Source organism: Malus domestica, chromosome 01, assembly GCF_042453785.1.
Source record: "Malus domestica chromosome 01, GDT2T_hap1".
Classification (NCBI taxonomy): Eukaryota; Viridiplantae; Streptophyta; class Magnoliopsida; order Rosales; family Rosaceae; genus Malus; species Malus domestica.
In genome coordinates, this window is record NC_091661.1 from 31209315 (window position 1) to 31223960 (window position 14646).

Consider the following 14646-nt stretch of genomic DNA (forward strand, 5'->3'; position numbering starts at 1 on the left):
TTCCTTATTAATTTCTATCATTTACTCTTCTTCAATTCATTCGATGTCACGGCAAAAAATTAATAAGGTGTATGAGAAGTAAAAAGATGTGTGTGGATAGCACACCCCTATAGATATTATATACATGCATAAATCTTCTGTGCAGTAAAGATATAAAGTGCGAAGCAGGACAAATTTTGAGATTTTAGAATCCCTGTACGGAAGATAGCGAATGAATAATTGTATAAAAATTCATGCTACAAAGCTAATTATATGTTTATAGTTGTATTACGAAGACATCTATATGGGGTATCATTGCTTGTGAGTTATCCTTCAAATCAACAAAAATAATGAATAACATAAATAGAAACACAATTTAGAGATAAATCGATATGAGCAAACTAAACACATAAAAGTGATTCCTCTTAATGCAATATAGATGTCATATTTCTCTTACTCTCACGCAAAACTTATAAGATTTTCAAAAATGAAGTTATTTTTTGCCACAAATCAACTTGGTACACATACAAGGAGGCAGATTGTCTGCCCTTCTGTTTGGATGTCATTTCCATTTTCTCCTATTTTGTGCGATCACGGTTAAGCCATGTCAATATTTTATATTCTTATTACTTTTTATCTTATTATCTCTATAAAAAAATAATATAAAATATTGATATGACTTAACCGTGATCGCACAAAATAGAAAAAGATGAAAATAACACCTAAACAGGAGGGCAGACAATCTATCATCCACATACAAATGACATCCCCTTTTCGGGGCCTTTTAGAATTAGAATCTTGTGCTAGGACACCTATTACACATGCTCAAAACCGATACGGATAAAACTTTTTTTACTCAATTTCCGTTTGTGTTGATCGGCTTATAATTGACTGAGGTGACTACTCAATCAAAAACTAGAGATGTCGAATTGAAGCTCTGAAGTGATGATTCCAAATGACCTCTGCAGCCAAAAGGGTCACTACCTACTTATACTGATCAGTCCCTAATGACTATAAAGGAGATTGTCATTAGTTCCTAATGAGAGATACTGATTGAAAATTGTTGAAAATTGAAAGTAGAAAGGAACGAAGTTACCCGAAAAATGTAGAAGCCTTGAGTGGTGAATGATTCTTGGGATGAGTCGCGGACTAAGTCGCTCTCTTTAAGACGTTTCGCGGCTCTGCCCAAAGTGTGCAAGCAGTTCACAAACACGACGTCGTCCCCAGGATAAAACAGCTCAGAACATTCTTCTGATAAGATTCTTCCTTGCACACCAGAAGAACCTTCGAACTCACACACTCTCAATATGTTGCTTTTTAAATCAATATATGTAAAAAAAAAATTTCTTCATCTACTTTCTGCTAATCGCATAACATACATACCAAATATATATATATATATATATAAAAGAAAATAGACGTTGGGGTTGCTAATTATTATAAGGATGCAAAACCGTAGGAAATTAAAAGGATATTTATGGGGATTTATGGGATGCAAAAACTGTCTGCAATCAAAGGATGATAACAAATTATGTTTTATATTTAATGTTTATAATAAACTAAAATATAAATATTTAAAATATTTAAATAAAAACATAACTGCTCCAACAAAAATCAAGGTGATAAACTAGAGTTGTAAACGATGAGACATTTTTTAGTGTGTCGGAACACGGTCCGGCACACTAAGTCTAAGAATACAATTAGTTAAAAACTTAAAAAAGAAAAATCAACTAATTATGCTGATTAATGTATTATATTATCGGCAAAGTAAATAATTTCTCATATGTACTAATTAATAAAACACTCGTTGTCAACCAAAACCTTATAAAATTACTAATTTAACTATCTAATTAAAATATAATAGGGAACTTTAACGAAAAGCTCCCGGTACTGTTCACTTTAACGAAAAACCACATTTTTACACTAAAAAGTCAATCATGGTACTATTCACTTTACCCTTTATTTTGTCCTTATCATTAAAACTCAAAGTTTTCAAGCCCTTTTCATTAGTTTTCCTTAAGAAATGGGAACCAAAATTTTACACAACCAAAATTTGCTACAGTTTTTCAAAGCCTCACTACATGTAATCATAATATATCTCTAATTAAAAAAAAAACAAACTTCCAACTCCCACAATCTATTTCACTATTTTCCCCTCTCCTTCTATTTCAAAAAAACAAAAATAAAAAATGTTCTCATACTTTGTGTGTGCCGATATGATAGTTAATAATAAAAAAGCTGCCTTTATTCGTATCTGTAAATCTGTTCCCCAAAATTGAATTAAAAACTGATTTACGCTTTCACATTCCAAAAATAAATAAAAAGGTATGAAAATTTTGAATTTTAACGAAAATGATAAAATAAAGGGTAAAGTAAAAGGGCGTTTTGATATAGGCGCCTTATTTTTTCATTTTTTAGACTAAACATACACTCATTTGGAAAATTTGATTAAACATTTTCCTAAAATTTTGGTTATTAATTTCAGCTTTTTCACTTAAGTTCAATTTTGTTTAGAATTTTAGTTTTTCACAACTTCTTCTGGGCATTTCGTTTGTTTTTCTTTTCCTATTATCTCTATATTTATGCATTTATTATCCATCTCTATGCATTTTTTATTGTTTGTTATAATTTCTACTTTTTTGTGTGAATATAGTAGAATATTTATAAAAAAATCGTCAGATTTTATTATTTAGAACATCCAACACATAATAAATATTTGTTTGATTATATAGCTACGTCTAGTTACCTATAATATGGACACATTTAGTTTTATAGTGGATTTGATTTTTTGTATTTCTCGGTACATTTGGAATGTAAATGTACCAAAAGGGTTATCTAATAGAGACATTTGATTTTGTGGTACATTTGAGATTTTTTGTTCATTTGGTATTTTGGTACATTTGAAATCTAAACGTACCAAAATGGTTAACTGACAATGGGCACATTTGAATTTATGGTACATTTGATTTCTTTGTATATTTGAAATCTAAACGTACCAAAATGGTTACATAATAATGGGTACATTTGGTTTTATGGTATATTTGGTTTCTCGGTACATTTTTAATATATCTATACGTGAAAAAAATATGTATTGAAGACTTTTATTGAGACATTTTTAATAGAAAGATATATATTTTTTTAAATATTGATAATACGGAAATGAGGAATTAGTTAATTAATTTTTTATTTTATTTTATTAAAAAAATATCATTTAATGCGTAGAAGAGGATTGAAGAAATTAAATTCCTATATTATAGGTAATTAGTTGCTAAGCTACTTTATGCCTTTATATAAATTCATTTAAATTAAGGAAAATTAATGATATGGAAATTAAATAAATAGAAAATTATTGAGGTGGTAATTGATCAAAGCACCTTAATCAAATCTTTAAAATGGATATATGTTTAATCTAACAACTATAGAAAAGATGTAGGGCATTATAATTTTCTCTAAAATAAATAATATTAAAATTAACTTTTAATATAAAAATATAAATTTTCATTAAAATAAACAATACCGAATTTTTCGTTAAACTTCCTATAAATAATTGGTCTCCATAGGCGGTCTCGTGCAAACCGAATTGGAGCAGCAGAGAGAACCAGAGAGAGGCAGAGCAAAGATTTAACGACAGACTTCTCAGAGAGAGAGAGAGAGAGAGAGACTGCGAGTGTGACTATTTACCCAGTTCGTACTAATTTTCGTTTCCCGCTCACTTGAAGCGCCACGAAAACCCAATTTGTGATCAACCCAGGCAAGATCAACCCTTCTCTTTCTCTCTCTGCATCTATATCTCTAGGTTTCTGCTTCTCTCCCTACATCTGTATCTACCCGCTGTACGTTTTCTCATTCCTTAATTTTAATCCTTGCCGCTCTGCAAGTTCTGAAGAAAAGATGGGTTCTTTTGATTTTATTTTCCGATTTTTTATTTTTTAAATTAATTTCGTAATTTGGACCAACAGAGTGGTATTCACTATCTTGGGCTTCGCTTTTGGGAACGGTCTTTTGTTAATGGCTTAAAGCCCTGGACTTTTGTTTGTTTCCCGGGAAAATTGTGGCCGAGAAAATCGAAAAAATACTTTCACTTTCTTTGTTCGTGCAATGAATATATCAATTTTGTTCATTTATTTTTTAAATTTCCCATTTTTTTGCTTTTGGTACTTGTTGGTATATAGATGATCCGATTTTTGAAGTTTAGTGTTTTTGGGATTTTCTCGGTGGGTAATACTTCTTTATTTGGTGTTAGGTCCGACCGTGCTTAGGACTTTACTCTGCGGCGTTTGACTGGAACATTTAAAATTAAAAAACTGTTTGGGACCCAGTAAATGAAATACACAGACACAGATTTGTCTTTCATTCTTTTGGGTGGGAGGTGTAATCTCTGTCTTACTGTGTGATATAAATTCATGATTTAATTAGTAGATTAATAACTTTTGCAGATAATTTAGTGATTTGATTTAGTTTGATATGCTTTTGTTCAATTTAGGTGTTGAAATGGAAAAGATCTTGCATCCCTTTTGCTTTAACAGGAAGATTTTAAGTGCAAATCAAGCTTACTTAAGCGAAAGTTTTAAACTTTTTTCATATTTTTATTCCGGATGCTGTTACTTAAACCCTTTTGCTTGGAATCGTTTTTGTGATAGTTCTTCTGGTATGTCATTAGTTTAACATTGTTTGTTTTAATCTGATTGTTTAAGATAGATGGTTTAACTTGGTGCAACATGAGTGTGTTGTGCTGTGCCAGAAGAATCGTTTTTTAATTCTGAAAGATGGTTTTTGTAGTGAATGTATTCTTTCCGCTATATGTTACTTATGAGTATGTATTGATTGTTAGAGACTGGAGACGGAGAAGAAGAAGATAATATATGGAGGACGGCGCAGGAAGAGGTTTGGAATGCCAGAAGACTATGGATGGGAAGGGGAGTAACGGGAATGGTTCGGAGAAGGCCATCCCTTCTTGTTGCTTGAAGGCTATGGCTTCTACCCCTGAGGCCGAGGCAAAATGTCATTCCACTGTTGTTTCTGGGTGGTTCTCAGAATCCCAGTCTCGCTCTGGTCATTATCTATGATTTTTCACTTTTGTAAATTGACTTCTTGTTGGTTGTTTGTAATTGACTCCTTTCTTTTCTTTTCTTTTTTGTAATTGCAGAGAAGGATTGTAAAAAGGTTTATTTCAACAACCCTATGTGGCCAGGTACGCACTTGTATGCATCCACACATTTCGTGTTCTCATTTGTAGTTTATTTATATACCACACAACGCATGCTTCATTTTTCACTTCTGGATCAAGATCCCTTTCTTGTGTTATTTACTGAGGTTGCTAAGTTTCATTGCTGGTCATGATCTCTTGCTTATTTTGTGATCCTTCATTCTTAGTATAACTTTAGGAAAACTTGTCCATTAGAGGACCACTTTGTCAAATTTACCCTGTTTTCATGTAATGAGGAAAAGATAAAACGAATGGAGTAGTTTTTCTTGCTTCAGTGATATCTTGTATTGGCAACTCCATGATCTGAATTTCATTTGGTAACTTGTTGAAGCTTTTGGTAATTGTTTTTTTTTTATTCTCTTCTTTTTCTCACTATTCATAGTAAAGGAGTGCTTCTTTTACAATTATCACTTCTAATTGGAATACTCCTTTGTAAAATTTCACACCTCTAAATTTAGAGTTTTTCTGCATGTAATTGTGTTGAAGGTTTTCATTTTTGTTATTATTTTTTTTTTCAGGTGAAGCTCATTCACTGAAAGTAGAAAATATTCTGTATAGGGGAAAATCAGAGTACCAAGAGATTTTGGTGTTTGAGGTTTGTCATTTTTGTCTTAAGACAGTTTAATTTGCTTGTGTATCACCCTTGCGTTCCTTTTCTAAATCTTATTTATGAATTCCTTTTTTTATGCAGTCCTCAATATATGGAAAAGTGCTTGTTCTTGATGGCATTATCCAGCTGAGTGAGAAAGATGAATGTGCATACCAGGAGATGATAGCACATCTACCTCTTTGTTCAATTTCCTCCCCCAAGACAGTAATTATACATGATCCATCCCTCCTCATGTTTTTTGTTGTGTGTGTGCGTGTGTGTGACTGTGTAAAGTCTGCTGAATCTCTTGATCTCTTGATCATGATTACCCGTGACCATGAGAACACATAGTATAACTAGATTGAAATCAATTTTTTGCTTTGATTTTAAAAAATGAAACACTTTATCTGGGATTTGAATAGAGTTTGAATGTTCTTCATGCACTTTTCCTTTGCATATTCTCTGAAAGCTTAAGATGGTTTTCACTGCAATGGTGAGCTGAACCTGAATACACGAGCTCATGGTCATGTTACTGATCGTAGTATGAATTGCAAAGGCTATCTGTACATTTAGGGATCCCTTGTTCGTTACGAGCCAGGCATCACATATGGTGTTTAGCCCATAAAATTGTATTATTCTGCCTCATTTTGGCTTGACTTGGATGCAATGATTTTGTAACCATATCTGCACAATGGTACTGCTCTGCCAAACTTCGGATTTGGCTGAAGTTATCCTGTAGATGACCATTTGCACTATGAACCAGCTTCCCTAGTTGGCAGAGAATAGAATGTTGAATGTGGAATGGTGTTATTATGAAATTTAAAAGCCCACATTTTTATAATAATTTGAGTTGGTTACAGCCTGGTGAATGCAGTTTGGTCTACTTTTGTGCTTGGAATATAGTGATAGAAATTAGAAGTGATAAAAATGAGAAGCATTTATGCCCTCATAAAGTTGTTATTGTTTTGTTATTGCGGCGACAGCGCTAAGTGCTATATGATTTTCGATGCAGGTTCTGGTTGTTGGTGGTGGTGATGGTGGGGTTCTTAGGGAGGTTTCTCGCCATCCTTCCATTGAGCATATTGATATATGTGAGATAGATAAGATGGTTATAGATGTAAGTGGTGTAAGTACTCCTTTGTGTATTTGATTGTTAAGAATTTGAGCTGACTATCTGTTTTCTTTTGATTGCCTTTTTGTAGGTGTCCAAGAAGTTTTTCCCTCAGTTAGCCGTTGGATTTCAGGACCCTCGCGTCCACCTTCATGTCGGTGATGGTAGGTTTAATACTTACTATTTGTTGATCCAATTGGTAAAATCAAATTGACTTTGTATTTGGCTGGCTGTCCCATTATATCTCATTTTAAATGCATGTCAGCTACTGAATTCTTAAGGCTTGCACCTGAAGGGAAGTATGATGCTGTAATTGTTGATTCGTCAGACCCTGTCGGTATGAATTTTCTCTTTACAATAGTTTTGCCGTGCATTTTTTGGCTGGCTGACTTCAAAATTTTGTCGTATTGATTTGTGAGCATACAATGATGTCTTTGAGATCCTACGGAGGACATGTTTGTTTCTTGCTACTCTCTATTTTCTGTGCCCGCATAATAAGGTTCTAAATCTAGTGCTTAAACGTATGGTTTCCTTTGGATGCAGGTCCTGCCCAAGAGCTTGTAGAGAAGCCATTTTTTGAGACAATAGCTAGAGCATTAAGGCCTGGTGGTGTTCTCTGTAATATGACAGAGAGCATGTGGCTCCATACGCATCTTATTCAAGATATGATCTCTGTTTGCCGTCAAATATTCAAGGGGTCTGTCAATTATGCTTGGGCGAGTGTTCCTACGTATCCAAGGTAATACTGTCCTTTTCACGCATTAATCTACTCTTGCTCTCAACCTTTATATATATTTATATATGTATGTATTTTTATTATGGCAAAGAAGTCTCGAGTTTCTCTGTGAACTTGTGTTATTTATGCATTGACAATGACTAGACTAAACACCTCGCTTAACTGCTGATTTTTGATCCTTATTAAGACCGGGTTGATATCATGAAATTATTCTTACTTGTGAGATTACTTGTTGTGCAGTGGTGTGATAGGTTTTCTGTTGTGCTCAACAGCGGGGCCTCCCGTTGATTTCAAAAATCCCGTCAATTCTATTGAGAAGTTAGAAAGAGCTCTCAAACATAAGAGAGAACTTAAGTTCTATAACTCCGAGGTAGGATTCACTTTACATAGTAATCTACTATATTTGCATCCATTTCTTTTGCTTTGGATATAGCAAAATAACGGCGTTGTTTGTTTGGCAGATGCACTCAGCTGCCTTTGCGTTGCCTCCTTTCTTGAGGAGGGAGGTGAGTGCACTACGTGAGTCTTCAACACCGGCAAGACAAATCGGCGAGAAGTAGTTACTTGTAGTGACATCGGTTGCTTGAGTAGCAGATGGGAAAAAAAAAAATTAGAGAATAGGTAATTTGTCAAGTGTGTAGATGGGGGTTCTTGAGCTCTCCCTTGAAAGGCATTGGTGGGATTTAGGTTTATTTGTGTGTAGATGGGGTTCCTGAGCACTTACTCCAATAATTATTTGTGGATGATAATTATATAGCCATTTGACAATATGTTATTGGGAATTTACCGTGGATGATAATTATAATTATGAATCAGACTTTTTAAGTTATTGTTGTACTTGAAATCTCGACTATTTCAGGTGCTTGATATTGACATGCCAAAAAAAAAAAATCTTTATTCACTTTTTTGTAACAAAAAATATAAGGAATTGACGAGTTTATGATAAATGTTTTGACATTGTAATAACAATAAAATAATGACTTATGATTGTTTTGGTGTGCTACTAACAATAGCACAATGGCGTATCTAACTCTTTTGGTGTGGTAATAACAACATAAGTACTGTTTTGGAAATTTAATTAGGTTTATGATAGATAAAGAGTTTAGTGCCTTCCGTTATAACAAAAACTATTTAGTGGTTCTTTGTACAATCATTTCTTTTTCATCTTTGGATGCGCATAAATTTTTCTTATTTTAATAACCATTGTATTAGGGAATAATTCTCCGCATTTTAAAAATAAAAGGTTATTTTAGAGCTAGATGGTTTTAGGGAGTTGCAGCCACCATCCATAAACTTCATTCGTTATCTCTTTTTTTTTTTTTTTAAACTCTCCACCGAATAATAGTGACCAGTGCACCTTCCACCATCAAATCGGCGGATTTGCTAACAACCATTTTCCTACTACATATAGCTTTTGCCATCAATTTTGATAGTAGTGATGAGGGTGACGGGCTCTGAGTTTGGTGGAAACTGAGATTTGATGTTTTTGGAGGAGGAGGAGGAGGGGCAGAAGCAGAGGAACAAGAAGAAAAAAGGGGGGGGGGGGGGGGTGGGGATTTTGTTCACGGTTGAGATGGTTGTGCTAATTTATGTTTTTTTATAATTAAGTACGGATAGTTTTAAAATATTATAAGTTTACTCGAGTGTCCAGAAAATATGTAAATTTAAATGTGGATGTCCAAAGAAATAGACGATGTTTACCAAAAGGGAATGAAATGGTGGAAAACGGAATTGCACATATCCTTAGTCATTCAAGTGTTTACCAAAATGTGAGGCATAAAAAAATGGTGTGATCCGTATAAAATGGAGAATCTAATTCTTGAAATGGCCGGAGTTGGATTCTTGAGAAGATATTTGAATTCATAAAAATGTGCCCATTGGGATTCAAAGTTTTGTACCGATAGTACCTTCAAACTCCAAAGAAAGATTGGAAAAGCGTCGGGAACGAACCAAGGAAAGGTGGTGTTTGCAGCCCTTGCGATGTGATGGCTGGCCCACCGCCGCCAAGGACAATAGTGTCGCTAGTTTGTAAATACTAAATACCAATGACTGATATAGTCGGTTAATACAATTATATATATATATATATATATATGTATGTATATATGTGTGTGTGTGTAGCTTCCAATAGGTAAATTTAGCTGCGTTCTGTTGTAATTAATTCAGTTGAATGAAGAGAATTGTGATTTACTGCCTGGATTCATGATTTCAATCAACTATAACTTTATGTGTTTTTGTTTTTAGCGAACGATATTTTCTACATTAAGAGGGCGGAGAAATAAGAAAAGTTTCATAATGGACTAGTAATAACATGGTTCAAATTCACATTTGGTGAAAATCAAACCTAAAACCTCTCACTTACAAGTGAAGAGAAATACTACTAGACCGTAGCGCTAAGTGGCATGCGTTTTTGTTTTTGTCTGTACAAATTTTTCGAATGTGAGCATGGCCTAGAGACAAAGTGGAAGGTAGTGCCACAAGCATGTAGGAAAGTATTTACACATGTAAGGGAGAGGTTTTTCAATGTGTCCGAAAGTGGTGGTACGCTATATGTTATTATACAAATGGACGGAAGATTTATTTATTTATTTTTCAAATGTCCCTCCACTTATATGATAAAATATGATGTATGTGCCCATATTCCGAGAACAATGAAGAATCTCTCTGGTAAGTGGCTCACCATTTGAAGCTTCCCTTAATAGTGGTAGTAGCTAGGGATGAGCAATAGTTATTACATATGTTTCAAGGACATGCACAAAACTAAAATCTACCAGTCCAATTAAAATTGCCCAAACAATTAGTTTTCGATTTTGCCCTTAACAACAATTTTTTTGTTTGTCTAATATCTCTTTAGGATCTCTCTGCTATGCTCTATACCCTCTCTCTTCACAACACAACGACGACGCCGACACCACTGCTACCTCAGACCCTCCCCGACCCAAAATCCTGACCGATGAAAATCTTGGGTCCACTGATCTCAATTCAATCTTCCAATCTTTGGTGTCATGCTGTTTCATTTGAGCCCGTGTCACTCATATTCGTCTGAATTTGGGAGAGAAAGAGAAGCGAAGGGAGAGGAAGAAGAACCATGTCTAAATCAACTCAACAATAGGGCACTAAGATTCGTTATTATTAATGCTTCGGTATATTATTGTTTATTGAGAATTAAGCTTCAATTTTCAGTTGGGTTTCTGAATTGAAATTAGAATTTAAAGAATCACATATATTGTTCTTAATGTGATTAAAAGTTAGTGTTTTATTTCCTTTTATTTTGCTTCCTAATTTTATTTATCTCATTTTTTATGGAAATATTCTAAAATGGGACAATTTCTTAATTTTAGGACAAAAATAGGACAAACCGACCATGCATACTAAATTACCCACATATAAATGGGTTATTTGCTCCCATTTTCTCATTTCTCTCTCCCACTCCCTTTCTCTCTTCTCTCACTTTCTCCCTCACACACTTTATCTCCCCTTCTCACTGTGCACACACGGTGCGTTATCATCCCGACCAACACCGTTCAAATTGAAGCCACCACTAATTTCATCTCGCTCTCACGAGTCCAAAACCTAGCCTTGTCAAGAATCTCATCCCCTATCGTTGGGATTGAAACTCAAGTAGGCCGCGAGTTTTCTGGCCATTTTCCAGCAACACGACAAACAACAAAGGCTCGAGACCACCACCACTAGACTCGCGTCGAGGGTGGGAACAAAGTCCATTCATTAAATGTTGATGTTTTGTTGGATGAATTTTTCAAGATTTGTCCACTGTATGTACATGGCATGCACATAATATACTCAAAAATCTGAGCCAACCCAAAAACCCAGATGAATTAATACTTAGAAGTTAAATTAGGTTTGTGTTTCAAGTTGGAACTTATGGGTTATGGAATAAATTTCAAGTTTTGACGTGCAACAAAACTGAGATGGAACAATTTCTAGTTCAAGTGTCCAATTGCAAAAATTTGTGAAATTTTTTCCGTAATGTGCATGTAGTGTGCATATGGTGTGCATGACTAACTTCATAATAATATTCCAACTCCAAAAACCCAGGGAGCACAACTTTCTTTTCGAAATCAGAAAAATGACATCATCACATGCGACGTTACCACTATATACACTATACGCACACCACATGCAAATCATATGTACATTACAGGCACATGATATGCACAGAACTGAAGATTGAGCAACGAGCTGCTTTTCACATTAATAAGAAACTTTAACTGCAACCTATTGGTATACTGGATACAATTAAAACATAAATGTTACGTATATAAGGTTACAGTGGCAGTTTGAAAAGTATTGTTACGTATATCAATCACCGCTTTACCGTGCGCATGGAAAACATGATACTCGTTGTCATTATTTCATGGACACGCATGATTCTTAACATCCTCTAGGCTTTTTTTAGTTTTTTTTTTTCGCGAAGGGCAACTAAGTTGTGGTCATACTTGCTAAATTCTAGGGCACAACATACATGCATCATAACTAGTGAACATTCCCGCTTCTCATATTAAGATGTAGCCATGCACACCATATGCACATTACAAAAAGAATTTCACTCATTTATACAATTGGACGCTTGAACCAGAAATTGTTTCATCCTAATTTTGTAGCATGTAAAAACTTGAAATTTATTCTACAACCCATAGGCCCCAACATGAAACACAAACCCTAATTTAACTTCTAAGTATTATTTCATATAGGTTTTTGGGTTGGCTCGCATTTATGAATATATCATATGCATGTCATGTACATACAGTGAGTAAATCTTGAAAATTTTATCAAACAAAACACCAACACTTAATGACTGGACTTTGTTCCCACCCTCGATGCGAGTCTAGTGGTGGTGGTCTCGAGCCTCCGTTGTTTGCCGTGTTGTCGAAAAATGGCTGGAAACCTTGCGGCATGCTTGAGTTTCGATCTCAACGATTGTGGACAAGGCTAGGTGTTTTGGACTCGTGAGGATGAGATGAAATTGGTGGTGGCTTCGATTTGGACGGTGTTGGTTAGGATGACAGTGCATCGTGTGTGCACAGTAAGAAAGGGAGAGAGAGTGCATGAGGGAGAAAGTAAGGGAAGAGAGATGCAGAGGGAAAGAGAGAGAGTAGAGAGAGAAATAAAAAAATGGGAGCAAATAACCCATTTATATACAAGAGCAATTAAGTTATTTCAAGGTGTAGGAAAATCATATTTCTGTTTGATTTTTGTGTATGGTGTGTGCATATTTGAAATGTTATATTTTTACCCCATGATTAAGAAATTGTCCTATTTTTGGGTTTTCTTATTTTTCTATAACTTGATTTGTATAAATATATGGGTTAAGCCCCGTAATTAATTATATTGTTCAAAATTTGGAACATTTGATGCAGGCACTGCCAAATAGTGATCAAATTTCTGTAATCTCATTTTCTGGGTGAAGGTGTTTTAATCAACTAGGGTATAGAGTATTGAGCTTTTCTAATTTTTTTAGTTTGAATTGCGGTTATACAGAAACCAAGGCCGCTGCTGATGTTGCTACTCCTGTACTGGAACCAACGCAGTCGCACTATGACGTGAAGCTCTTCAACCGCTGGAGCTTCGATGATGTCCAAGTTTATGGCTATTTTGCTTAAATTTCGTACCTTTGTTTTCAATAATCTATGATGAATTTGATGAAATATGTTTGATTTAGGCACTGGACTGTAATTATTGATCGCGTATATTTAGAGGTACATTAGGTTTGTTGTCCATATACTCTTTGATATTGGAGAAATTTTTATTTGTGACCGGAACACGAGTGGTACACAACGTGTTTTTATAGAAGTGTGAGAAATTTTATTTTTTTAAGTAATTAATTGTTTAACACACATATCTCATTATTTGTATAGTAATACATGGTGCACTACTCTATGTACTGGTCACACTAAAAAATCTCTTGTGATATCAGAGTGAACCGATGGTTTGTTAGCCGAGGAGGATCTGTGTTTGTTGTGCATTTCCTTGTTGGTTGTTCTCTTGTTTTTTTAGAAATTTTAAAAATCTATGTGGCCTCTTTGTGTTTCTTAGATACACCGTAAGTATAAGTTTGTTCTTGTTGTCGCATGTATTTGATGCCGTTCCTGAATGTGCTGATATTACTTTTAACATATTTTTAAGTTCATATTAGATAAAGTAAAAGTGTATGTAGTCTTTAGTTAATTTCGTATATGTGATGATTCTCTTCCAGTTCACAAAGGAAAAAAGGCTTTGAAATTTTGAGTTTATTTAAGCATTATAAAAGAAAATTAATAGTACTTAAAAGACAATATGATTTCTATCTATAATAGCGTATTTTGAAATGTTATAATATAAAAACATTTTATAGCGTTTCAAAAACGCTACGGAAAAGGCTTGAGAGCACGACGGTATGCTGTTGGTATGGTAGAAGCTACCATGTCCTTCACCTCTTGAGAACCCTTCTTCTCGTTTTTCTCCCACCGTAGCGGGTATTTGGAAACCACTGTAGCGGGTATGTGGAAAGTTGGTTGTGCCACAATAGCGTGTAGGTAAGTATTTAAACATCAATAAGCGGAGAGATTTTCAATGTGTTCGGACTACGTGACGGTACGCCACATATAATTATACAAATGGACAAAAAAAGTTTTTCAAATGTCCTTACACTTATATAATAAAATATGACATATATGCTCGTGTTTGGACACATTAAAGAATCTCGAGAGTAAGTGGTTTATCATTTGAAGCTTCCCTTAATAGTGGTTGTAGCTTTTAATTTTATATATTCATGTTACAGAAAATAGCAGGTAATTCCTCTCATATATTTCAAGAAGATATGAAAGCTTCAATTCGGGTAAGTCATCTTAAATCTAAGTTGATTACTTTGAAGTCCTATTTTATATTTGATATATGATTTGATATATGTTTGTATAATGAACTATTTTCCTTATCAAAAGCTTATGCATGTCTCATTTGTCTTCCCGTTGTGGCTTGTGATGCTGCTTGATTTGCCCTGTGGCCTGGTTGTGCATTGTTTTTTCTTT

General features: G+C 34.4%; 1 protein-coding gene across 3 annotated transcripts; it reads left to right on the plus strand.

The window, feature by feature from the left end:
* The first annotated feature begins 3397 nt into the window (after positions 1-3397).
* Positions 3398-8450, plus strand: LOC103406584 (spermine synthase-like). Of its 3 annotated transcripts, none has more exons than XM_008345566.4 (11): positions 3398-3812; positions 4811-5031; positions 5126-5170; positions 5704-5780; positions 5877-5999; positions 6787-6891; positions 6977-7049; positions 7151-7222; positions 7429-7624; positions 7862-7991; positions 8083-8450. In XM_008345566.4, the coding sequence occupies exons 2-11, from the start codon at positions 4842-4844 to the stop codon at positions 8179-8181; spliced, it is 1110 nt and encodes a 369-aa protein (XP_008343788.3). In that variant the 5' UTR covers positions 3398-3812; positions 4811-4841; the 3' UTR covers positions 8182-8450. The 3 variants fall into 3 exon arrangements, with proteins under 3 accessions (XP_008343788.3, XP_070676831.1, XP_070676825.1); XM_070820730.1 differs by having other exon boundaries at positions 3513-3730; XM_070820724.1 differs by having other exon boundaries at positions 3519-3775.
* Positions 8451-14646: the final 6196 nt, after the last annotated feature.